The following is a 23,767-nucleotide window of genomic DNA, read 5'->3' as shown; positions in this document are numbered from 1 at the left end:
CTCCTTAGGCAGTAGGCACACAAACAGTAGACAGACATACTTGCAGGCAAGCCATGTATACACATGAAGTAAAAAAAAAATTAAAAAAAAAAGTTTATTTATTTTATGTATGTGAGTACACTGTTGCTGTCTTCAGACACACCAGAAGAGAGCATTGGATCCTATTACAGATGGTTGTGAGTCACCATGTGGTTGCTGGGAATTGAACTCAAGACCTTTAGAAGAGCAGTGAGTGCTCTTAATCGCTGAGCCATCTCTCTATCTCCAAGGTAAAAATTTTAATGCAAACAACAAGACATTTTTAGATATTAAATTACATTCCTGTATGTGGTGTGGCAGTGTGTATGTGTACAGGTATATGTGTAGGCACACAGGGACCACATTGTACCTGTGTAGATCAGAGGACAACTTGTAGGGGTTGTCCTCTTTCCTTCCACCATTTAGGTCCCAGGGATCGAACTCAGTTCATCTGGCTTGATAGAAACCACCTTTATCCACTGAGCTATGTTAGAGACCTGAACGTTAGGTTTTTTTGTTTTGTTTTGTTTAAAAAACATCCACCAGAACACCTTTGGTAGTTTATATCCCATTTAGAGTCTCTTGAGTAGGAATCTTAGAATGTTTATTAGTCTCTAAGAGTAAACACAGGAATGCTCCTGACAGACACTCTCTGGAAGTTTCTCCAGGCCTCTTTACTTGCATTTTGTCCTCTCTCTAAGAGGTTTGTCCCACGTGGGTCCAGGGAAAGTGGGTGAGTGGCAAAGTGGGAACCCACAGCCCCGGTCTTCTGTTTCCAGCTCTTATCCCTGACTCACGGATGACCTTGCTCAGGTCATGGCTCTGTGTTTCTCTCCAGAGGAAGAAATATCAGAGATGGCAATGCTTATTTTCCCAAGGAACTGGAGTCCTATAGCATGGGGGTGCTTGCTGACTCTCCTGAGCCTCAGCCTTGCCCTGTTGATATTAATTAATAAAAGAACACAAGTCAGATTAGGATCCAAGGGACTTTGGGAGACACTCAAAGCAAGAAGCAAGGAGCTCCTGACAGGGAGATTTGCGGCCGCTCTGAAGAAGCCATGCATGGCTTCTACAACATTTTCCAAGTCACGTTTCCACACAAATAATTTCCCTCATGCCCTCACGCTGTCTGTGCAAGGGCAGAGGAAACATTTCCTCTTAATTTCAGGACAAGGGAGTGACAGCCAAGGAGAGGCATTTCTCAGGTGTTTTGTTTTCAGAAGCCCCTTGTGTGACTTTGCTATCAGGCATGGACCTGTTTTGTGAATTATCATTGGCTAAATACAGTGCTAGATAGAAAGTGACTGTTGTTGTTGATCAATGCCACTTGTGAGTGAATGCCCTGTTTACTCTGGGTGTCCTCCTCCTAGATAAAAGCCCACCTCTTACCAGGCTAAATTTTAACAGACAAGGTCTGGGATATCTTCAAAAAGATGGAGGAACCTGCCCTATGGTTCTGTAGTCAGTGGTAAGACCGGGTCCAGACCTCAGGGAAAGGATTGGGGCTCTGACTCTCAGTGTAGGACTGCAGCTAGCCAGACCCCTTGACAGGAAGACACCTGAACACATTTAAACCTACAGCTCTGCCAGCCCAGAACAGAACCTGAGGCTGAAAGAGAGCAAGAACGTTCTTTTCAGGATGCTTTTGCAGAGTTTAGAGTGGTGGCACATGCTCTTTCTGGCTGCCTTCTCGAATCCTTTACAACATCAATGTAGCTAAGGTACTTTCACCCACCCTAGTCCTTTCTTACCCTATACTGCCTCTTCAAAAGGCAGAGCCCCTGAAACTGGGAATTGCAAGACATTCTGCTGACCTGGAGAGAATCGGAACACAAGACAGGGACTGTAGGTCTAGCTTGGTGGCCAGGGTGTGTGCAAGGGAAGAGCGATTGAGGGGGCCCAACACCCAGCCCCTCCTGGAATTCATGCAAGTTCTTGGGCCTTTGGCTCTGTCCCAAAGGCTCAACTGCCTGATCCCTGGCTCAGAGGCACCAACTGGCTTCCAAACTGGAAAAAGAGGCCATCCAACTCCCTTCCAAACTGGGAAAAAAATACCCAGACTTAGCTCTGAGGCTTCGGAATAGCTGGCTCCACCAATCCCCAGCAGTGCCAGGGGATGGGGCAGGGTCAATGGGGGCCAGTAACTGACAGCTGTTCCGTGGGTTATTTTGGGCCAGGGGCTGAGCTTCTCGGTTCCAGGGTGTTGGGATTAAAATAGCCACCTGCAGGGCGATTTGCCTGTAGCAGTGTAGGGGCTTTTCCAAAAAGCAAACATTCAAAGCCCGGGCGGAGGAGTAGAATACGGGGTTGGCTTGAGGAATGGCAGGGAAGGAATTCTATCACTGTCTAAGACCAACCTCACCTCTGAGGAGCTGGGCTCTAAGCGTTGGCATCTCTCTGACCAGATCACTTTCCTGGGCCATCAAAATGAAGGGTTGATGGGGAAAGAAGGGTTGGTAACTCCTAAACACAGCTTCTGGCCTTCTTCAGTCCTCAAAGGGAGCGGTGAGATGTCCCTACCCTTGCCTTTTCACAGATGGTTCCACAGGAGTTCAGGGGGCGCTTGGAGGCTCTGGTTGCAGGTCACCAAACTGCCCCAGTGCCTCTTGCTTTGGCCTTGCTTTGAACTACAGAAGATCCGTGCTGGGAGGATAATCAGTTCTATCTCCAAGCTCAGGACCAGCATGGAAAACGCTGACTGGCCCTGGCTATCCTTCCAGTCACAGCGGGACCTTGGCAGCCACCCGCCTAGTTCACACCCTCCTCCTGCAGGAGGTGGGGCAAAAGCAGGTGGGAGGAGGGGGTCGAAGGGAAGCCCAACCGTCCTGGAGCCTAGCCAAAGCTCAGCTTCGCAGCCCCAGGCGGGGACTTGACAGCCTGCGGGCTTTGTCCGGGACTTCGAGCTAGAGTGACCTGGGACCCTTTGGCAGAGATGAGGGTGGCGCTCTGGGCGCATGCCCCGGACACGCCCCATGGAAATCGCTCCAGGGATCCGTCACTGAACTTAGTCTTGAGCACCGCTGGCCAGGTCTGTGCGACAGGTCCCACTTCCCTGCCCGAGTGGGGTAGCTCTGGGCTCCCTCCACGATCTCCACCTGTGCTTTTGAATGTTCCAGAGGGTCAGTTTCCTGTGCGGGTAAATTCTGCGCCCAGCACCTCTCATCTTCCTCCTCCCTCCCCGCCTCCTGGACACCCCGGGTCGCTCTGTCCCCGCCGCACTCTCATCGCCCCCGCGCGCCCCGGCGCAGCCTCCCCGCCCCGCGCCGCTGCCCTGGGGCTCTCGGCGCCCCGGAGCCAGGGCCCCGCTGCGTCCTCCTTGCTGCGAGCTGAGTCCTCCGGAGTCCCCTGGGCCATGAGTATCTGCGTTGCCCCCCGCCATCCCACGGGCGCTGCTGCGGCGCTGGGGCTCGGTAGCCTCTTGGTGCTGCTCGGGCCGGGACGCGCGTGCCCCGCGGGCTGTGCTTGCACCGACCCCCATACCGTGGACTGTCGCGATCGCGGGCTGCCCAGCGTGCCCGATCCCTTCCCCCTGGACGTGCGCAAGCTGCTAGTGGCCGGCAACCGCATCCAGCAGATCCCCGAGGACTTCTTCATCTTCCATGGAGATCTGGTGTATCTGGATTTCAGGAACAACTCGCTGCGCTCGCTGGAGGAGGGCACGTTCAGCGGCTCGGGCAAGCTGGCCTTTCTGGACCTGAGCTACAACAACCTCACCCAGCTGGGGGCCGGCGCCTTCCGCTCGGCGGGGAGGCTGGTCAAGCTGAGCCTGGCCAACAACCACCTGGCCGGTGTACATGAGGCTGCCTTCGAGAGCCTGGAGTCCTTGCAGGTGCTGGAACTCAACGACAACAACCTGCGCAGCCTCAACGTGGCGGCTTTGGATGCGCTGCCGGCACTGCGCACTGTGCGCCTGGACGGGAACCCCTGGCTGTGTGACTGTGACTTCGCTCACCTCTTCTCCTGGATTCAGGAGAACGCATCCAAATTGCCCAAAGGTGAGCCAGAGGGTGGCTGGAAGCCAAGGCTGGGTCTGGTAGGGAACGCTGGAGGAGTCCAGCACGGTCAGGATGTGTGAGGCCTCGTTTTGGGGCTCATCAGAAAGTCCCCTGAACGAGAATCCCTGTGGTGTAACTCCATAAGACCAGCTGTCTGAAAGTCTGGGATATGTTGGCAATGAGTGTTAAAAGAGCACACCCGGAACTCTCTCAAGTTTCTCTTTCTTCACTTATTACCCACCTTTTCTCCATCATCATGGTCCACGTCCTTTCTAGGAGCTTTTAGGTCCCAGGACAGGTGGGTGTGAGCAATGTACTGGTCCCTCCTAGTGGGAAACCCCACGTTGTGTGGGACACTATAGCATTTCCAGACCCCAGAGGTGAGAGGAGCTGGCCAGTCCTGAACGCAATCTAGCTGCCACAGATTCCAACCGGGTCCCTCTGTTCCCATCACTCTTTGACTCTTCCGTCCACCCTTGGTGAGAAAAATTGCCGGTGAGGACAAAGGCAGCCAGCCTAGTGTGGAAATGTGGGATAGAAACCTTCCGGGTGGGCACCTCCCCTGTTTTCCTGCTGCCCCTCCTGATGACCCATACAAATACCCAATTGGCTGATGGGAACACAAGGGCACTGGGAACGCAGTACCAAGGAAGTAAAGGCAAAACTGAAAACTCTAACACTCATGGGGTGCGTGCTAGGACTGAAGGCAGGTGATGTCCTTACCTTCCGTGGAGCCCTCATGTCTACTTGTGAGACTGTGAGCACTGGCCTAAATTGACCTCTCAGAAAAAACCCTTAAAGCTTTGGTGAAATTGGTTGCAGTCCAGTATAGCACACATTATAAAAGGTGGCATAGCTATGAACTTTTCGTTATTCCTGCCATCGAGAGCTGAGCAACACTGTTCCTCTATGTATGGAATTCCTGTGCCCACCTGTTAGTTCCGCGGGGTCACAGGCGCACACCCTGAGCCCTGCTGTCATTCCGGAGTGGGCGCTTTCCCTAATGGCTCTACTATGTAACAGTTCCTAAAAGATTTGGTTTGCAAGGTGCAGAGCCTTCCAGGTTTGAAGATGCCCTTGCTCTCCTGCCTGCCTCCCCAGATCTGCCAGGAGATTCTGAGTGACAGAAATGTCCTATGAAAGCCCTCACTGGAGAGCAGGTCACCTTGTCTTTATTGCCCCTGTCTTAGTGGACTGCTTCTCACTTACCTGACTGTGTATCCAGTTTTCCAGTTGGGGGCAGGAGCTTGGGTTCTGTTTTCAGTGCTGTCTTAGGTAACTGGGCCCTTTATGCTTCTGTACCTTGGCTTCTTGTCTCTTGAGTACTTGGGTTGACCTCTAACGCTTCCACAGAGCCTTAGGTCGGAGTTGGAAGTCCTGGGTTTGCATTTTGCTTTTAAGTCCTGGGCATTTAAGGTTTTTGAAGCTTTCCTTTTTTATGTGTTTTCAAGATCAAAACACAGTCATGGAGGTCTAACCCCAGAGCAAGGGGAGTTATTACTCTCCCAGCGACCATCATTCATGGGAGAAAATGGACAGCAGGTGGACATAGGAGACTAGGGAGGATGGATGGAGAGACAGTGAATAGACAGTGAAAGGGTCTTGATAATAGGGCAAGACTGAGAGGAAGACTGGTTTCATCCAGCCGGGAAAGGAAGGTGACAGCTGGAAGGTACTTCCCGGGGCACAGAGCCAAAGGCAGCTCCAGTCTTGATCCAGTTGCTTACAAAGTGTAGCCAGGAGAATGTCCCCAAAGTGAACCAGAAGCAGGGAGGGTGAAGGGACTGGCTCTGGCTGAGAACTGAATGCAAGACTCCAGTTCTGATATGGACTCAGGCTTATAATTCTGGATAAGCCTCTGACACCCCCAAACCTGTTTCCCCGCTTCTGAATTAAAAATGTGGACCTTGTCCTACCACCTGCTGGGAGGGTTAAAAGCAATCTCTCTGATGAAAGGCAAGATGAAGCCCAGGATTCACTGGATGCTCTGGGGGCTTTAATCCCCACCCCCTCCTGAATCACACTTGACAGTTCTTCAAGCTTTAATTGGTACATGGTAATTGTGTACATTAACAGGGCACATAACCTAATATATATATATATATATATATATATATATATATATATATATATATATTGTGTAGCTACACATTAAATAAGAGGAATTTACACTTTGTATCCTATTAACCATTGATTATTTCCTTGTTCTGGCCTCTCTGAGGCAACTCCTGGCCTTAATAAATTATGTATGTTGATATGGGGACTAGAGATGGCTCAGTTTATAAAGAGCTTGCTTGCCACACAAGCATGAGGACCAAGCCCCAAGCATCCTCGTAAAAACCAGGCATGATGGTGTGTGTCTGCAATCTCGGTGCTAGTGTGGTCTGGGTGGAGTCAAATGAATCCTAGGAGCTCACTGGCCACCCAATCTAGCTGTTTTAGGGACCTCCAGGCTCAGTGAGAGACCCTCTCTCAAAAGAGATGGTGCAGGGGACTAGAGAGCTGGCTCAGTGGTTAAGAGAACTTACTGGTCTTGCAGAAGGTCAGAGTTCAGTTCCCAGCCCCCAGGACTCAACTCCTCCTCCAGGGGCTCCAAAGACCTCTTCTTGCCTCCCTGTCTGCTACACTCCTATGGTGCACATAGCATCCCCACAGCAGGCCCCTATACACATAACTAAAAATAAGAACAAAAGAAAATTTAAAGGTTACTTGAAAGATTAGGCGGAGAGCAACTGAGGAAGACAGGTGACCTCTGACCTCCGTCCACATGCACACTGACAGATGTCTATGTGTGTCTGGCTATACATATGCACCACACATAAACACACAATCAATAAGTAAATAATATAAACCACAGCCACTGGTATATTAATTAAATGAATGAATGATTAGTTAAATAATTAAATATAGGCAGGTGCTGTAGAACACTAAGGTTTATTCCTCCTTGGTATCCATTACAAGGATTCCCTACCCCCCCCCCGCCCCCCCCCCCCCCCCCCCCCGTCTGTCTAAATCTCTCGAAGGCTCAGCTTGGGCACTGAAGTATGCTTGCTTGTTTGTGTGTTTGCCACATGCTCTACCACTGTGTGACATCCCCAGTCTAGCATGGCCTTTCTGTAACTCACTCACCTTATCTGTAAATGAAGATGGTACAGTACCCCCTAGGTAGGCTTCCTGGGAGGCTGGGAGGAAACAGCAGGGGCTTTGTGGGACTTTAAGTAGTGGTGGTTTTAAGACTGCCCCTCCCCACCGCCCCCCTGCATTGAAGGCATGTGTGCAGAGAAGCCACACTCACTGCTAAGCAAGGCTGGGTGGAGCCAGGCTGGATGGATCTTCTGGCTCCCAGCTCCATAGCTACGTGGACCACCCACTTGCTGCCCATGAAAATCAGGCTGCTCTGGGATACAAGCTCCAGGCTCTCTAAGCACAATCTTTGCCTCTTCCTGGGGAGGGAGCACCCAGGCCTGAGTAGAGGACAGCTCCCTCCTGCTTACTGTCTGCACCTTTGTACTCTTCTCCATCAGCCAGAGCAGAGCTATCTCCTTGTGACCTTGACTGCCTCAGCCAGGAGCAAAAATGTGTTGTCTGCCAGGTGAGTCTCCAACACAGCGATAGGGAGTATTCAGTCTCAAAGCTAGTCCCCTAGAAAGAAGAGGGAAGGGGAAGGCTAGGCTGAGGCCTGACAAGAAACTACCCTGCAGGAGGGAGGGCTAGGAAAGCCAGTACCTCCAGTGGCCCGTTAGCAGAAAAGCAAAAGAAGCCAGCAAACCAGTCGAGCAAAAATCCTAGGGTGCTCAATTAGTGTTGAATTTCAGATAAATGAGATGTCCTGTTTTAATATAAGTATGCTATTCTTAAAGCTTTGAAGACCAAACATGCAGTACTTATTTAATGCATATTTAGTATATCCATGAAATGTTATTTGTCTTTTTAATTTGAAATGCAGGCCCAATTGGGCATCCTATGTGTTTAAAGATTTAATTTATTTATATGAGCATTTTGTTGCCATCTTCAGACACACCAGAAGAGGGCATTAGATCCCATTACAGATGGTTGTGAGCCACCATTTGGTTGCTGGGAATTGAACTCTGGTCCTCTGGAAGAGCAGTGAGTGCTCTTAACCGCTGAGCCATCTCTCCAGCCCTATATGTGTGTTTTAATGTATACTTTGATGCATAGGTGTCCATATAAATGCCATAGTCTTTTCAGAAGCTGTCCTCTCCTTCCATTATGTGGGCTAAGGACATAGAACTCAGGTTATCAAGCTTGGTGGCAAGTGCCTTTATCCACTAAGGCATCTTGCCAGCCCATGGTTATTTTGTTTGCTTCTGTGATAGGGTTTTGCTGTGCGGCCTAGGTTGGCCTGGAACTCATCATTCTCCTTCCCGAGCCTCCCAAGTTCTAGGGTCACCAGCATTCACTTTCATGCCCAGCTCTGTGGCAGCCCAACCCAGCTGTCTATAGTTATGGAACACTTGGTCACATCTGTCACTTTTACTTAGCTTCTGTGCTTGGTGGACACCCTCCCTCCCTGACAACTTCCCCAAGAAACAAAAGCAGTTCCAGATAGAGCGCTGGCATAGGGCTGAATAGTTAGTGAATAGCTTAGGTAACCTTGCACTCTGAGATGTATCACCCCAGGTCCCATTCTTCTGAGGGGTATGGGAAGGAACAGCATCTTTTCCCCTTCAGTCCTTAGTTCCTGGGTGACATCAGGCTCTTTCCTCCTCCCAGTCCCAGGTTCTGTACCTACTCTGGTGGTTCACCATGCGATTCCAGGCTCTTAGGTAGTGAGGGACAGTGGGTGGCCAGGGCACAGGGCTAATATCTCTTTAATCGGAAAGTACTCTGGACCTGGAAGCCAGATAGACTCTGGAAATCACCCAGGTAATGGGCCAGGGTAGAGAGAGGTGGCGGAATGTCAGGAGGAGACTAGGAAGCATCTTGTAATGACACCTTTGTCACTGTGCTCCTTAAGACTTCCCTTTGTCATGGTGTCCTTCCCGTCAGCCTGGGAGGTGGGCAGCAGCATCTGAGAGCCACCCAGGAGCCTCATGTTGATCTCTAGGTCCCCAGACCTCTTGAGTGAGCACCAGGGAAGTAGTCTATGAACTGTATTTATTGTATGAGCTCCACGTGGGGCTTTCCTGTACACAGAAGCTTGACGACTGCTTGTGGGGAAGCCTTGGCTCTCTGGCTCTGCACCTTGCAGCTGGGTGAATGTCTTACTTATGTTACTATTGCTGTAATGAAACACCATGACCAAAAGCAAAGTGGGGAGGAAAGGGTTTATTTGGCTTAAACTTCATCATCTAAGGAAGTCAGGGAAGGAACCCAGAGGCAGGAACTGATACAGAGGTCATAGAAGGGTGCTGCTAACTGGCTTGATCCTCATGGCTTGCTCAGCCTGCTTTCTTATAGAACCCAGGACCATCAGCCCAGGGATGGCACCACCCACAATGGGCTGGGCCCACCCACATCAATCACGAATTAAGAAAATGCCCTATAGGCATCCCTACAACCTGTTCTTATAGAGGCATTTTCTGAATCGAGGATACCTCCTCTCAGATGATTTTAGCTTGTGTCAAGTTGACATAAAACTATCCGGCACAGTGATATTACCTAAATTGCTGACAGTCTCTAGGCCTAAGATTCTTCTGAAATCAAGAGAGTATAAGTGTGAGACCCGGAAAGCTATTCTCAAGTAAAAAATCGTGACTTAAAAAAAAATGTTTCTATTCATATATTTTCTTTTCCTTTCTTTTCTTTTTATCTCTTTTCTTTTAAGACAAGATCCACTGTGTAACTCTGACTAGCCTGGAACTTGCTATGTAAACCAGGCTGGCCTTGAACTCACAGAGATCCACTTGTCTCTGCCTCTTTGTATATTACTGTGCAAATATTTTCATAACGATGTGCATGCACCGTGTGGACATGTGATCAGCAGCTTGAGATGTCATCATCACAGAAGGCTTCTTCATCAATGGTTCCTAGCCTTGTCCTGGAGCCATAGTGAAAGAGGCTCACAGGGATTGAGAGCAAGACTGTATGCCCAGCTTTGGAGGTGCATGGAACAGGTACAGCCTACACCAGGCCTAAGAGAATCAATGTCTCATCAGGGATGCTGGTTAGGCCAGGCCTCTTCTTGTGTCTTCCCTTTCCAGCCATGGTCTTGGTGTCCTCCAGAGTCACAGCCCTCAGTACCAGAGAGGAGGTGCTTGACTCTGTTGTCCTATGACCTTGACACTTGGAGATGTAGGCTTCGGGAGGGTGGATGTGGCTGAGCTAAGCGTAAGTGCCTTGTCTCTGCCTCCATCCTAGAGATGACACAACAGATCTGTAGGAAGTGTCCTGGCACTTGGGGGCTGGGAGCCCGAGTGGGCACCTCTGTGAGCAGAGTTGTTCCATGATAGAGTGCCGTGGCAGACAGGGTGCTTATCCAGGCCCTGTGTCATACATATCACTTAACCATACTAACTCAGGGCCGGTGGGGGAGGCCATCCTGAGCCCCAGGGACTGCCTCAATTTTCTGATGTCAGCAGGCTTGCCTCAGGCAAATGAATGGGGATTACTGTCATCTGGATTGGAGGAAAAAAAAAAAAAGCTAAAGCCTGCCTGAAGTCATGTGGTTACTTTCTCTTCGACAACTCCAAGGTGACTCTCTATTTTTTTTTCTAAAAATAAAATAAAAGCAGTTTTGTTTTTCTGATTATAAAAGTAACAAGCTTCAGTTATTAGACCTTTGGGAAGTAGATATATGTTACTTGGCCACAATAAAAGTCAAAGACAAACAATCCAACAAAAGCAAGCAACAAAAACAAAAACAAAACAAAGCCAAACAACAGACAAACAACAACAACAACAAAAATCCAGAAGATGGGGAGTTGGCTCAGCAGCTGAGAGCATTGGCTACTCTTGCAGAGGACCTGGGTTAAGTCATGAACAACATGGTGGCGCACAACCATACGTAATTCCAGTTCCAGTGCACCTGATGCCTTCTTCTGATCCCGAAATGCATTGCACATGCTCCATGCACTTGCATACATGTAGGCAAAAACTCACACACATCTTTAAAAAAGGCAACCACCACCACCACAACAAAACAACAAGAATCCTTTTACTATTAAAGTTCTATGTTAAGCCAGGCAGTGGTGGCGCACGCCTTTAATCCCAGCACTTGGGAGGCAGAGGCAGGCAGATTTCTGAGTTCGAAGCCAGCCTGGTCTACAGAGTGAGTTCCAGGACAGCCAAGGCTACACTGAGAAACCCTGTCTTGAAAAAAAAGCAACAAAACAAAACAAAAAAACAAAAGTTCTATGTTAAAAAAATGTTTATCTGGGTATAGTGATACAGGCCTTTAATCCCAGCATTCAAGAGGCAGAGGCAGGCAGATCTCTGAGTTAGAGTCCAGTCTTGTCTACAAAGTGAGTTCCAGGATAGTTAGGACAATACAGAGAAACCATGTCTCAAAAAACAAACAAACAAACAAACAAACAAACAACCCATATATCTAGGGCATTGTGGTATATGGCTTTAATCCCAGAACTCAGGAGGATATATCACACAGGTGGGCATATCTCTGAGATCAAGGCCAGCCTGGAATATAGTGAGTTCCAGGGCAGCCAGAGCTACCCTGTCTCAAAACACCAAAACAAACAAACAAGAAATAAATTAGACACAAAATGATAAATTCTGTGTTGGCTAGTTTTATTTCAATTTGATACAAGGTAGAGTCATTTGAAAGGAGTGAACCTCAGTTGAGGAAATACTTCCATAAGATCAGGCTGTAGGCATTTTTTAAAATTAATGATTAATGGGGAAGGACCCAAGCCATTGTGGCTACCCCTGTGCTGTGGGTCCTGGGTTCTGTATGAAAGAGGCTGGGGAAGCCATGAGAAGCCAGCCGGTAAGCAGCACTCCTTCATGGCCTCTGCATCAGCTCCTGCCTCTAGGTTCCTGCCTTGCTTGAGTTCCTGTCCTGACTTCCTTCAATGATAAACAGTGATGTGGCAGTGTAATCCGTTCCTCCTCAAGTTGCTTTGGTCATGGTGTTTCATCACCGCAATAGTAACTGGAACTAAGCCGACTACTATACAGTTGGCTCCACATCTAAGGAGGACCAGAGTGATGAAACTCACAGAAAGGAAGGAAGATGTGGGGGTTGCCAGGGGCCAGGGAGTGGTCATTTAATGGGGACAATTTCAATTTGAGAGGTATATGAGCTTTGGCTGTGTGGTGCCAGGATGAGCCCTTGACCTGACACCGTGCATACATCCTTCTCTCCATGAAATCAGCTTATTATTTAATCAGACGGAGTGTCTGCCAGCCGAGACAGGGAGGATAATTGGGAATTTTCCCCTGTGTGATGGTGGATATTTAATGAAAGTGGCAGTAGAAGACAAAGGTTAGCACTATAAGAAATTAGAGCCCACACTCCTTGGCACCTGAGAGCAGCAGCAAGCCTCACGGCGCTATGGGCATACCTTCTGATGCAGTGTTCCTCTCTGGCGCAGGATAGTTCCAGCTGAGGCCACAGCACATACACCCTCTCCAGATGTTCAGAGTGATGAAGAATAGGTATCTGGAAAAACACCAAACAGGGTGTCAGAAGTCTTGGGGGTCCAGGCCAGAGTCTATGTGACTGTCCTAGTTAAACATCATGAAGCCAACCTGGGGGAAAAGAGTTTATTTCATCTTACAGGTCAAAGGCAAAGGGAAGTAAGAGGAGAAACTCATCTTATGGGTTGCAGGCCATCGTTGAAGGAAGTCAGAGTAGGAACTCAAGCAGGGTAGGACACAACACAAAAACCATGAAGGAAAGCTACTTACTAGCTTGCTCTCAGGCCCACCTGTGTAGGGACAGTACCACGCGTAGTGGGATGGGTCTTTCATGCCTGTAGGTCAGAAGGGGGCACCAGATCTCATTATAGATGGTTATGAGCCACTATGTGATTGCTGGGAATTGAACTGACGGCCTCTGGAAGAGCAAACAGTACCCTTAATCTCTGAGCCAGCTCTCAAACCCCTGGGCTGGATCTGTTTTTTATTTTTTATTTTTTTATGTTAATTATCCATCAAGAAAATGCTCCTACACAATCCGATGGTGATAATTCTTTAATTGCAGAGCCTGCCCTCAAGATTAGCAGTCACAGTGACCTTAGGCAAGTTGTCTGATTCCCCTTCACCTCTTATCTCTGTTATGAGAGGGAGCTGGGCAAGGAGTGTCTTCTTACACAGCTAACTTTCTACGGTGTGCTGTGTGAGAACAGACAAAGCCTGAAAGCTGAAAGCCTGGCAGTGTGCGTGAAAGGCCTCAAAGTGCTATTTTCCAGCTTCTTGGGGGACTTGAATGTTTTTCAGAGAAATGCAAGGAAGGGCTTTTACTGGTGTGCCCCCTTTCACCCAGCGGGAGGCAAGAGGAAGAAGCAGGTTTGTAGGATGACTTTGTGAGAGAACAGGCTGTAGCTGCCTTCCTCTAAGATGTGGGAGGAGCTCCTGAGAACTGGAGCTGGAGCTCTGAGGTGAGTCAGTTGGATTGGCTTTACCACACTCCTTCCTCAAGCCTACCTTGTCACTAAGGCCTCTGACACTTCTGGAAGACTGACCACAGCCATTTCACAGGTTTTGGCCCCCGATTATACAATAGAGAATGCAGCTCAACCGGTGACCAGAGAGATACAAAATCTATCGGTGACATTCTTCTCTATGGCCTGTCAGGTTGATGACGATAAGTAGGCGACTAGCCCTAGCTGGAGAGATGGCTCAGCTGTTAAGGACAACTGCTGCCAATCCCGATGATCTGGGTTTGATCCCTGGGACCTACGTGGTAGAAGAGAACTGGTTCCTGCCTGCTGTCCTCTGACCTCTGCAAATGCACTGTGGCACACGCCCTTGACGCAAGATACAAAAATAAAGTGCAATAAAAACTCTAATAGGAGATAAAAGAATCCTGGAAACATCTGGGAAACGAGTGAGAAGACCGTGACCTCTCTACCATAAAGTACCTTGCAGCCATTAAATGTGTATTTTTGCGTGTGTCCTCATGTGGTATATATGCATGTGAGTTATATACTCACGTTGCATGAGTCATTGCGGAAAAAGTACATTTGGAGGTCAGAGTACACCTGATGTCATGGTTTACCTATTGCCTTTAGGCAGGGTCCCTCACAGAACCTAGGGCTAGGCTGGAAGCCAGGAAGTCCCAGCCGTTCACCTGACTCTGCCACCCACAGCACTGTGCTTACAGGTGCGCATGTGGCCATGTCTGCCTAAAAAAATTGGTGCTGGGATTACAGGTACATTAACAATCTCGCCTACCTTTATATGTGTGTGTGTGTGTGTGTGTGTGTGTGTGTGTGTATTCTGGAGACTCCAACTTTGGTGGTCATTCTTTCTCAGCAAGCTCATTTAACCATTCCACCATTTTTCTAGTTTCCAAAGTGTATTTTATTCTATAGTACCAACACTCAGAAGTCTGAAGTGGGAGGATGTCTTGAGCCTAGGAGCTTGATAGCAGCCTGGAAAATATAGTGAGACAAATCCATTAAAGTGGTATTTGGTGAATGAAAAGATATTCTCCATGGGTTATCAAACATGGTGCTGGAGGTATTTCTACCAGACAGATTTGTCTAAGGAGATTTGCTAGGTCCATTTAGGAGAGGACCTAGAAAGGTCTAAACTATTGAGCAAACTGTATTTATAAGTTTTTCCATCTGCCTTCCGTTCGTTTATTGCTGTTGTCTCAGTGCGTACGCAGGATTTGCCTTGTAAGCAGAATTAGGAGAGTAGAAACCTATCTTTAACAACAGAAGTGCTTAGGAGAGCTTGTGGCCAATCGCATTGAGCAGCTAGCTCTCTTGAGGTCAGAGCCTGAGAAAGGCCCCCTGGGAGGTCTGCGCCCAGCCTGTTCCTTGGCGAGGGGCCGGGCCAGGCTTGAGAGATTAATCTCAATCTACCATCTGCTGTGTCATTGTCTATTTCTAGGATGGCAGTTTGTCACCCTCGCCACTCAGGTGTCAGCTGTGGGAAGAAGTCATCATTCAGGAGATGGATCCTGGGGGTGTGCGCGGGAGGAGGACCCCAGCCACTCACGGGAGTGAGGCACCCATCCCAGGAGAGAAGCTGGGCCAGAAGATTGGGCTGGCAGATGTGACGAATGGATAGAAGGAAGGGCCACTACAGGGTAGAAACCAGGAGGACACTTAAGCTGCCCACCGGGACGTCACCCCAAGGCGAGGTGATCTTCACAGACACCTTTTCTATGGTCCTCCAGGATGCAGAAGCCTCCAAGCTGGGGGTTTGGCAGGAAATATGAGCAGCCATAGATAATGTGTGGTTGCAGGGCAGGAGCTGTGAGGACAGGGACGAACTCATCTGTGATTTCCACTTTTCACAATCCATCGCAGGGCCACTGAGCACAGGCCAGAGAACCCAACCCTGGCTGAGTAGACAGGAAGGTATCATCAACAGAAGGATGCCAGCTGATCCTCAGAGCTGAAGAAGCAGGCTCAGGAAAGGACAGGGCTGCAGCTCAGCTGCAAGAGTGCTCCCTCGGCACGAAGGAAGCCCAGGGTGCCAACTTTGGCACTGAAAACTAGGTGTGGTTGACACAGGCCATGTAGGTTGAGGCAGGAGGACTGCCTGTTGGAGACCAACTTTGGCTACCTAGTGAAGCTCTATCTCAACAAACAAACAAACAAACAAACAACCCAAAACCTTCAAACAAACAATAATCAGGAGGGGGGAGGTAGTTTTTGGGCAGCAGGAAGGGTTGCTGGACTAAGTGGGCTCTGCTTTCTTTTGAGGTATTGAACTTTAGTGTTGTTTGTGCTGGCACAGAGAGCTGCTAACCCCATTGTGGTCATTCCCTGGTTGCTGAGGGAAGAGTGGCTGTGTGTGCTCATGTGTGCGTTCGTGTGCGTGTTTAAGCCTAAGGATGACCTTGGCTATCACTTCATAGATGGCATCTGTCCTAGTTTCGTTTCTCTTGCTGTGGTAAAATCCTGACTAAAACCAATTTGGGGAAGAAAGGATTTCTTTGGCTGACAGGTTAGATAGAGTCTGTCACCAGGGAAAGCCAAGGCAGGAACTGAAGCAGAGATTTCCGAGGACACTGCTTGCTGGTTTGTTCCCCGTGGCTTGCTCAGCCTGCTTGCTTATACAAGCCAGGACCACCTGCCCAGATGTAGCAACATCCAGAGTGGGCTGGGCCCTACCCCCACCAATCACCAATCAAGAAAATGTTCCACAGACACACCTCAGGTCAATCTGACGGAGACAGTTCCTCAAATGACAATTCCCTTCTTCTAGGCGACTCCAGACTGTATCAGGTTGACAGAAACCTACCAGCACACCATTCATCCTGTCTTCTGAGACAGAGTCTTTCACCAGCCTGGGACTCTCCAAGTAGGGCTGTGGTTGCCAGCACAGAGCACGGTGCATGGCTTTTTAAAAGTGGACTCTGGGTATTGAAATCAGGTCCTAACACTTGCTATCTCCTGAGCTGGCAAGCAGTTTTAAGGAGTTGCGCTAAAGCACACTGTCTTAGTTGGGGTTTTACTGCTGTGAACAGACACCATGACCAAAGCAACTCTTGTAAGGACAACATTTAATTGGGGCTGGCTTACAGGTTCAGAGGTTCAGTTATTATCATCAAGGCAGGAACATGGCAGCATCCAGGCAGGCATGGTACAGGAGGAGCTGAGAGTTCTACATCCTCATCTGAAGGCTGCTAGTGGAAGACTGACTTCCAGGCAGCTAGGATGAGGGTCTTAAAGACCACGCCCAAAACCACACAACTATTCCTATAAGGCCACACCTCCAAATAGTGCCACGCCCTGGGCCAAGCATATTCAAACCATGACAACATGTGTACCTGCATACACACACACACACACACACACACACACACACACACACACACACACACACCACACACTAAAGCCTATCTTTTACACCTACTTCATAAACTGGCCATCCCTGAAATTCTTTTCTGTGTTCAATCAAACACAGAGTCACTGTCTTCAGACAGACCAGAAGAGGGCATCAGATATCATTACAGATAGTTGTGAACCACCATGTGGTTGCTGGGGATTGAACTCGTGACCTCTGGAAGAGCAGTCAGTGCTCTTTAACCGCTGAGCCATCTCTCCAGCCCCCAAACCAGGATTTTTGTTTCAACACAGAAAAGAATTTCAGGGCTGGCCAGATTATGAAGCTGATTTTTTTTTTTTTTTTTGAGACAGGGTTTCTCTGTATAGCCCTGGCTGTCCTGGAACTCACTTTGTAGACCAGGCTGGCATTGAACTCAGAAATCCGCCTGCCTCTGCCTCCTGAGTGCTGGGATTAAAGGCGTGTGCTACCACGCCCGGCATGAAGCTGAATTTATTAAGGATTGTTTAATATAGAGTTAAATGTGAGAGTCAGAAGAGAAGGGGACTCTTAGAAGGACAGACAGACACAGCTGAGAACAAATGTACTTAAAGAGTCCTAGTAAGTATACCCAAGTATGTGTGGGCTTCTCAAGGAAGAGTGGCACCTCTAATTGGTATAAGTCCTGGTTAGATGTCTGTCAACTTGACACAAGCTCGAGCTATCTAGGAAAAGAGAAACCTCAATCCAGAAAATGCTTCTGCCAGATTGGCCTGTGGGCTTGTCTTTGGAGGCATTTTCTTAATTGATGATTGGTGTGGGAGACCCCAGCCTACTGTGGGCAGTACCGCCCCTGGGCTGGTGTCCTAGGCTGCATGTGAAAGCAGGCTGAGCAAGTCATACAAGCCTGTAAACAGCACTCCTCCATGGTCTCTGGTTCAGATCTTGCCTTCATGCTCATGCCTTGAGTTACTGTGCTGGTTTCTTTGATGATGGACTGTAATCTGAAAGCTAAATGAAGCTCAGTCTCCTAAGTCAGTTTTGCTTAATGTTTTGTTACAGCAATAGAGACCATTCTAGTTGGGGCTGGAGAGATAGATGGTTTAATGGTTAAGAGCACACCTGCCCTCGCAGAGGACCTAGGTCTAGTTCCCAGAACCAACATGCTAGCTTACAACCACCATAGCTTCAGTTCCAAGAGATTTCATGCCCTCTTATGGTGGGTATTGCATGTACATGATGCACAAATATAGGCAAAACACATAAAATAAAATTTTAAAAAAATCTAAGAGATAATATATGCTTTTATATTCAAATGGTTGCTTAAATGAGATACTTTGATTTTTTTGCTTGAGACAAAATTTCATATAACCCTCAGTATATGCTGAGACTACAGCTGAGACTAGCCTTGAACCTTGATCCTCATGTGTCCACCTTTCAAGTGCTGAGGATACAAACACACCTGGCTCCTGGGGACACTTCGAATTGCCCCACTGGCTGGGGTCCTGCTGGCATTTCCTGTAAAGAGGATGGGATGTTAATATCCTAAATCACATGGATGGCACAAGCCGAGGACAAGAGTCCCATCGGACATGCCATCAGTCATGTTTGGGATTAGGAGGCAGCTCAGTTGGTAGCGTATTTGTCTAGTATGCAGGAACCCCTGGGTTCAAAGCCCAGCACACATAAACCAGGCATGGTAGAGTATGCCCATAATCCTAGCACTTCCAGAGGTGAAAGCAGGTGAGTTTGAATGGCAAGGCCATTCTTGGCTACATATGAGTTCAAGGCTAGTCTGGGGTATATGAAACTGAAACTCTGCCTCAAAAACAAAACCCAGGGGCTGGAAAAACAGTTCAGTGGTGAGGACAGTGTATTGCTTTCAGGGAACTGGAGTTTGATTCCCAACACCCACATCAGACAGTTTATAACTACCTGTAATTTCAGCTCCAGGGGATCTGACATGTCTGGTCTTTTTTGTGTGCATGCGCACCCTCCCCCCCCCAACTTTAAGTCAGTCAGTCAGTCAATCAATTAATCAATCAATCAATCAATCAATCAGTCAGTCAGTCAATAAGTAAACCACAACTCTAAATAACTCAGTGGACCACACACAAAGCATGGGCAGCCAGATGACGGTGACGAATGCCTTTAATCCCAGCACTTGGGAGGCAAAGGTAGGTGGATCTCTGTCTGTTTGAGGTCAGCCATTGGGGGTGGGGATGAGATCGGGAAAGGGTGTGTGTATGTGTGTGTAAATGACTACGTGCTATATACATGTAGAAAACTATCAAACTATTGAACAAACAACAGCAATAAAATCCAAACAAAAACAGTGCCAGATTGAGAAACCTGGTCTATGATAAAATACTGTCAAGGAAGAGACGAAAACCCTAAAGCCACAGACCCCAACATGGAAGCCCTGCACCAGTCACGGGTACTGCTGCCGATGGCTCCAAGGGCAGATCTCCACCCTCTTCTGCCTGGCCCTGTAAATCCTGCTGATTGTCTTTGTTCAGTCCCTCTTGTTTGTCTGCCCTCTGTGAGCGCAGGAGAGCCAGTACTTCAGTATGTCTTATCACAACTGAGAGTGCAAGTCCAGCTTCCACCCTGGTGGGTTGCTCAGCGGTTTCCCAAATAAGCCCTTTTCTTCCAGCCACAGAGAAATGTGAAATGACATTTTCTAAAAACGCCGCTTTGTAAAAATGCCAAGGCTAATCTCGAGGCACAAAGAGCTTTGTGGAAATCGGAATTGACTCAGGGAGCTGCAGCCTGGGAAGGGGACTGAGTTTAAAGGTGCATGCTAGGGGTGTGCATGGCTATGGACTCTGAAAGCTGAGCTGAGACCCGCTAGAGCTTGAGGGCTGCGTGTCACCTGCGGCTGTTAGAACCCTGCTCATGCTCAGGCTGGACTCTTCTTTCTTGTTTTTAGGACGTTTGGCTAGAGGCTAGCACAGCTATCAAGAAGAGGCAGACTGACTGATTTTAGCACTGAAGAAAGAGATGTCTATTTCGGAGTCCCACTAGGGAAATCTTAGAACTTCCCTGATGCCCAAAGGCTTTTCAAATGCTCTGAATAAGTATGTTGGAATTTGATTTTTTTAAAAAAAGTGTCGGCCAGGCAGTGGTGGCACACGCCTGTAATCCCAAGCACTTGGGAGGCAGAGGCAGGCGGATTTCTGAGTTCGAGGCCAGCCTGGTCTACAGAGTGAGTTCCAGGACAGACAGGACTACACAGAGAAACCCTGTCGAGACCAAAAAGAAAAAAGAAGTGTGCCTAATTTTTAATATTCGTGTGTGTGTGTGTGTGTGTGTGTGTGTGTGTGTGTAAGAACCTAAGGACCTGGAGGGGATAGGAGTTCCACAGGAAGACCAATAGAGTCAACTAGTCTGGACTCTTGGGTGCTCTCAGAGACTGAATCATCAACCAAAGAACATACATGGATTGGACTTACCTCCCCAACCCCACACAATATGTAGCAGATGTGCAGCTTGGTCTTCATGCCAGTTCCCAACAACTGGAGCAGGGACTATCCCTGACTCTGTTGCCTACCTGTGGGTCCTCTTCTCCTTGAAGCAGTCTTCCCGGGCTGCTTATCTGGCCCCAGTGGGAAAGGATTGCCTGGACTTGATGTGCCAGGGTTAGAATCCAGTGGGGGCCTCCCCCTTTAGAGGATAAGGGAATAGAGGATGGAGAGAGGAACTGTTTGGGTTGGGGGCAGGGAGGAGGAGGAGGTCTGAGATGGGGATGTAAAGTGAATAGTTTAGTGGGGAAAAAGGATGAGCATGGTGGCTCATTCCTGTAATCCCAGCATTTGGGAGACAGAGGCAGGCAGACCTCTGTGGGTTTGAGGCCAGTCTGGTCTATAGAGTGAGCTCCAGGACAGCCAACCCTGTTACACAGAAACCTTGCCTCTAACAAACAAACAAACAAACAAACAAACAAACAAGAAAAGAAAAGAAAAGATTGAACTAAATGGGGCTGGAGAGATGCCCCAGCAATTAAAAGCACATACCACTCACTCTTTCATGTGACCTGAATTCTGTTTCCAGCAACCTATATCAAGCAATTCTAGATGATCCAATGCCTCTGGCTTTCAAGGGCACTACATGTAAACATGCACATAGACACACATGCAGACACACACATACAGACACTCATGCACACATACACTTACAGAGACACGCACATACACACACACACTGTGAATAGAATCAGTAGGATGAACAGAATCAATATACACTACATGCATTATATGAATAGAAAGTCAATTCTATTAATTTATACATTTAATGTGTAATTATGAGGAAGCCAGGTGTGGTGAACACAGGCCTTTAATCTCAGAACTTGAGAAGCAGAGGCAGGCAGATCTCTGTGGTTTTGAAGCTAGCCTGGTCTAGATAGTGAATTTTGGGCCATCCAGGGCTACTGTGCCTCAAAAAAAAAAAAGTTTGTATATGAAAAATCAAAGTCACAAAGAGCTCTGGTTGTCTAAATCCTTGGGTCTATAAAGCAGCTGCATTGATTTCGGGAGAGGTCAGAGTTGCTAGGCAACTGTTCCCTTGGGAGGGATACATTCGTGGGGCAGCTGTGGATGTACCAGGGATGGGCCAGCCTTGAAGGAGGGAGGACGCTCAAATATTCTTTCTCCATCTTTGTTTCTGAGCTGGAGGAGACGAGGCACACTAGTAAGAACCTCAAGGGTGGTTTGTGGGTGCTGGGCAGTGAGAGAGAATATTCTTTGTTGGGCACAAGGGGTCTCATTAAGAAGGTTGGAAGACAACATCCTTACGAAGGGTTGGGGGTGAGCTCTTTGCAGCTTGGAAACACAGAAGCAGAGAACAAGAGAGGCTTTCCTGAATATTTGAAGGCACCAAAGGTAAGCGAGGGTTAGTGGTTGCTAAGCTTCCTGTCAAAATGGTGTCTTCCATTTTCTCCCTGGAAAAAGTGCACCTTATAAATCTCTCCACAGGTAACAGGAAGTCTCCAGAGCTGAAGCCTGGGCTCTCAAGCCTAGATTTGAACCTGTGAAGCTAGGTTACCAAAGCAAGTGTTGTGAGAACTCCTCCCTGGAGGTACTTCTGAGTAGTCATGGGCTGCAGCCTAATCCTCTCTCATTCCACCCATCTCTCCTCAGGCCTCGATGCCATCCAGTGTTCACTGCCCATGGAGGACCGGAGGGTGGCCCTGAGGGAGCTGTCCGAAGCTAGTTTCAGCGAGTGTAAGTTCAGCCTGTCTCTCACAGACCTATTCATCATCATCTTCTCTGGGGTGGCTGTGTCCATTGCTGCCATCATCTCCAGCTTCTTCCTGGCCACTGTGGTACAGTGTTTCCAGAGGTGCGCCCCTAACAAGGACACAGAAGATGAGGATGATGATGAAGATGACTGAGCCACCTCCTCCTGCTCTTTGCTTTCCCACACTCAGCCAGTGGCACCTCTCCAAGGGAGACTGATGCTGAAGACAGAAGCATCGCATCACTCCAGGCAGTAAACGGGATGGAGCTTGCCTAGATGCACCCGCTGGGACAGCCGATCCCAGCGCATAGAATCAGCAGAGTAGAGACGCAGGAAGGATGGAGAGATTCACTCTTAAGCAGAGCCGGCCTCCCAGGCTGGGGGACTCATGTGTGTGAAGATAATCAACTCAGGCTTCATGGCTTACAGCTTTACAACCCTCCCAAGCTGAAGTGAGAGCTCACAGCTTCTGACCTCAGAGTTGTTTGGGCCGTTCTTATTACAAGTTGCACAATGGACCATGAGCCCTCTTCCCCCTGAAAGACAGTAGTGTTCTCAGTGTAGCTTCGTGTCGAGCTCCTTCTCCACGGGAGCAGGAATCCTTTTCTTCTATAGAAGATCCCAGCAGCCTTGAGATGTTAGACCAAGAGCAAACACATCTATTTGCCATAGACAATGTCTGTCTCCCCTGTGTTGCTGCGATAGTATCTCACACCCAAACGCGATGAACGTGGGTTGATGCGCGATGACCTGAGCCCGCAGTACCGAGCTGTCGGGCTGGGGACCTAGACCTGAGGCGGAGGCTCACAAGGGGACCCACTCCTTCAGGGTGTTTTGAAGAGGGCCCTTTGGATATGATTCAGTCTTGAGACCTAGTGCATTTGCTGCCCTTATAAATCAGACTTCGGGGGCCTCCCTGTCCCTTCTATCCAGTGAGGACCCAGTGAGAGGGTCTATGAACCAGGAAGGGGTCTCTCACAGGAACGCAACCATACTGGTGCCCTAGCCTCTACCTTCTAGCCTCCCAAACTGAGAGGAATAAATGTTTGTTATTTATAAACCCTCATGTCTGTGACTGGGGGGTTGGGGGAGAATAGAAGCTCAAGGATACTAGGACACCATCTTTAGCTGAAATGTTACCAAAAAATAAAAGCTTAGGTTTTGTCAAGAGTGCCTGTAGTCTGTTGGTAAAGAGGCTGGGAAAGCATGTGTTGTCGTGTCATGAACTCCAGTCCTTATCCTAAGAGGTAGCAACTTACAGAGGACTGACAATCGTGGTGTCAAGTTGTGATGGCCACTTTGCTTGTCAGTCTTCTCTTTGTAGTGTACCATCAGGGTGTCCTCCCTGAGAGTCCCACCTCAGCCAATAGCTGAGCCTTCCTCTGTGTTGGAGTGGTCTTAGACCTATTAGCTGTAGACGTTTCGGGAAACTCTTCTAGAAGCCAGGATGTCAATAAGGAGGTTGCATTGGGCCACCAAAGTGTTCATTAAGCAAAGCAAAACAAAACAAAAACAAAAAACCTGGGTGTGATGCCACACACCGTTAATCCCAGCTCCCATGAGGTAGAAATAGAGCTCTATGAACCAGGTTCATCTGGAATGCCTCTTATAATTTACTCTGTCCTGGGACTTCATTTATGTCCTTG

The 23,767-nt window shown here is 48.5% G+C and overlaps 1 protein-coding gene across 1 annotated transcript; it reads left to right on the top strand.

Moving 5' to 3' along the window:
* The first annotated feature begins 2,913 nt into the window (after positions 1-2,913).
* Lrrc38 (leucine rich repeat containing 38) lies at positions 2,914-23,182 on the top strand. The gene is made up of 2 exons (XM_021161614.3): positions 2,914-4,013; positions 22,022-23,182. The coding sequence occupies exons 1-2, from the start codon at positions 2,951-2,953 to the stop codon at positions 22,273-22,275; spliced, it is 1,317 nt and encodes a 438-aa protein (XP_021017273.2). The 5' UTR covers positions 2,914-2,950; the 3' UTR covers positions 22,276-23,182.
* The last annotated feature ends 585 nt before the right edge of the window (positions 23,183-23,767 follow it).

This window comes from Mus caroli, unplaced genomic scaffold (assembly GCF_978045245.1).
Source record: "Mus caroli unplaced genomic scaffold, Mus_caroli_1 scaffold_6, whole genome shotgun sequence".
Lineage (NCBI taxonomy): Eukaryota > Metazoa > Chordata > Mammalia > Rodentia > Muridae > Mus > Mus caroli.
The sequence above is the reverse complement of the archived record's forward strand: the minus strand, read 5'-3'. Positions and strand labels throughout refer to the sequence as shown.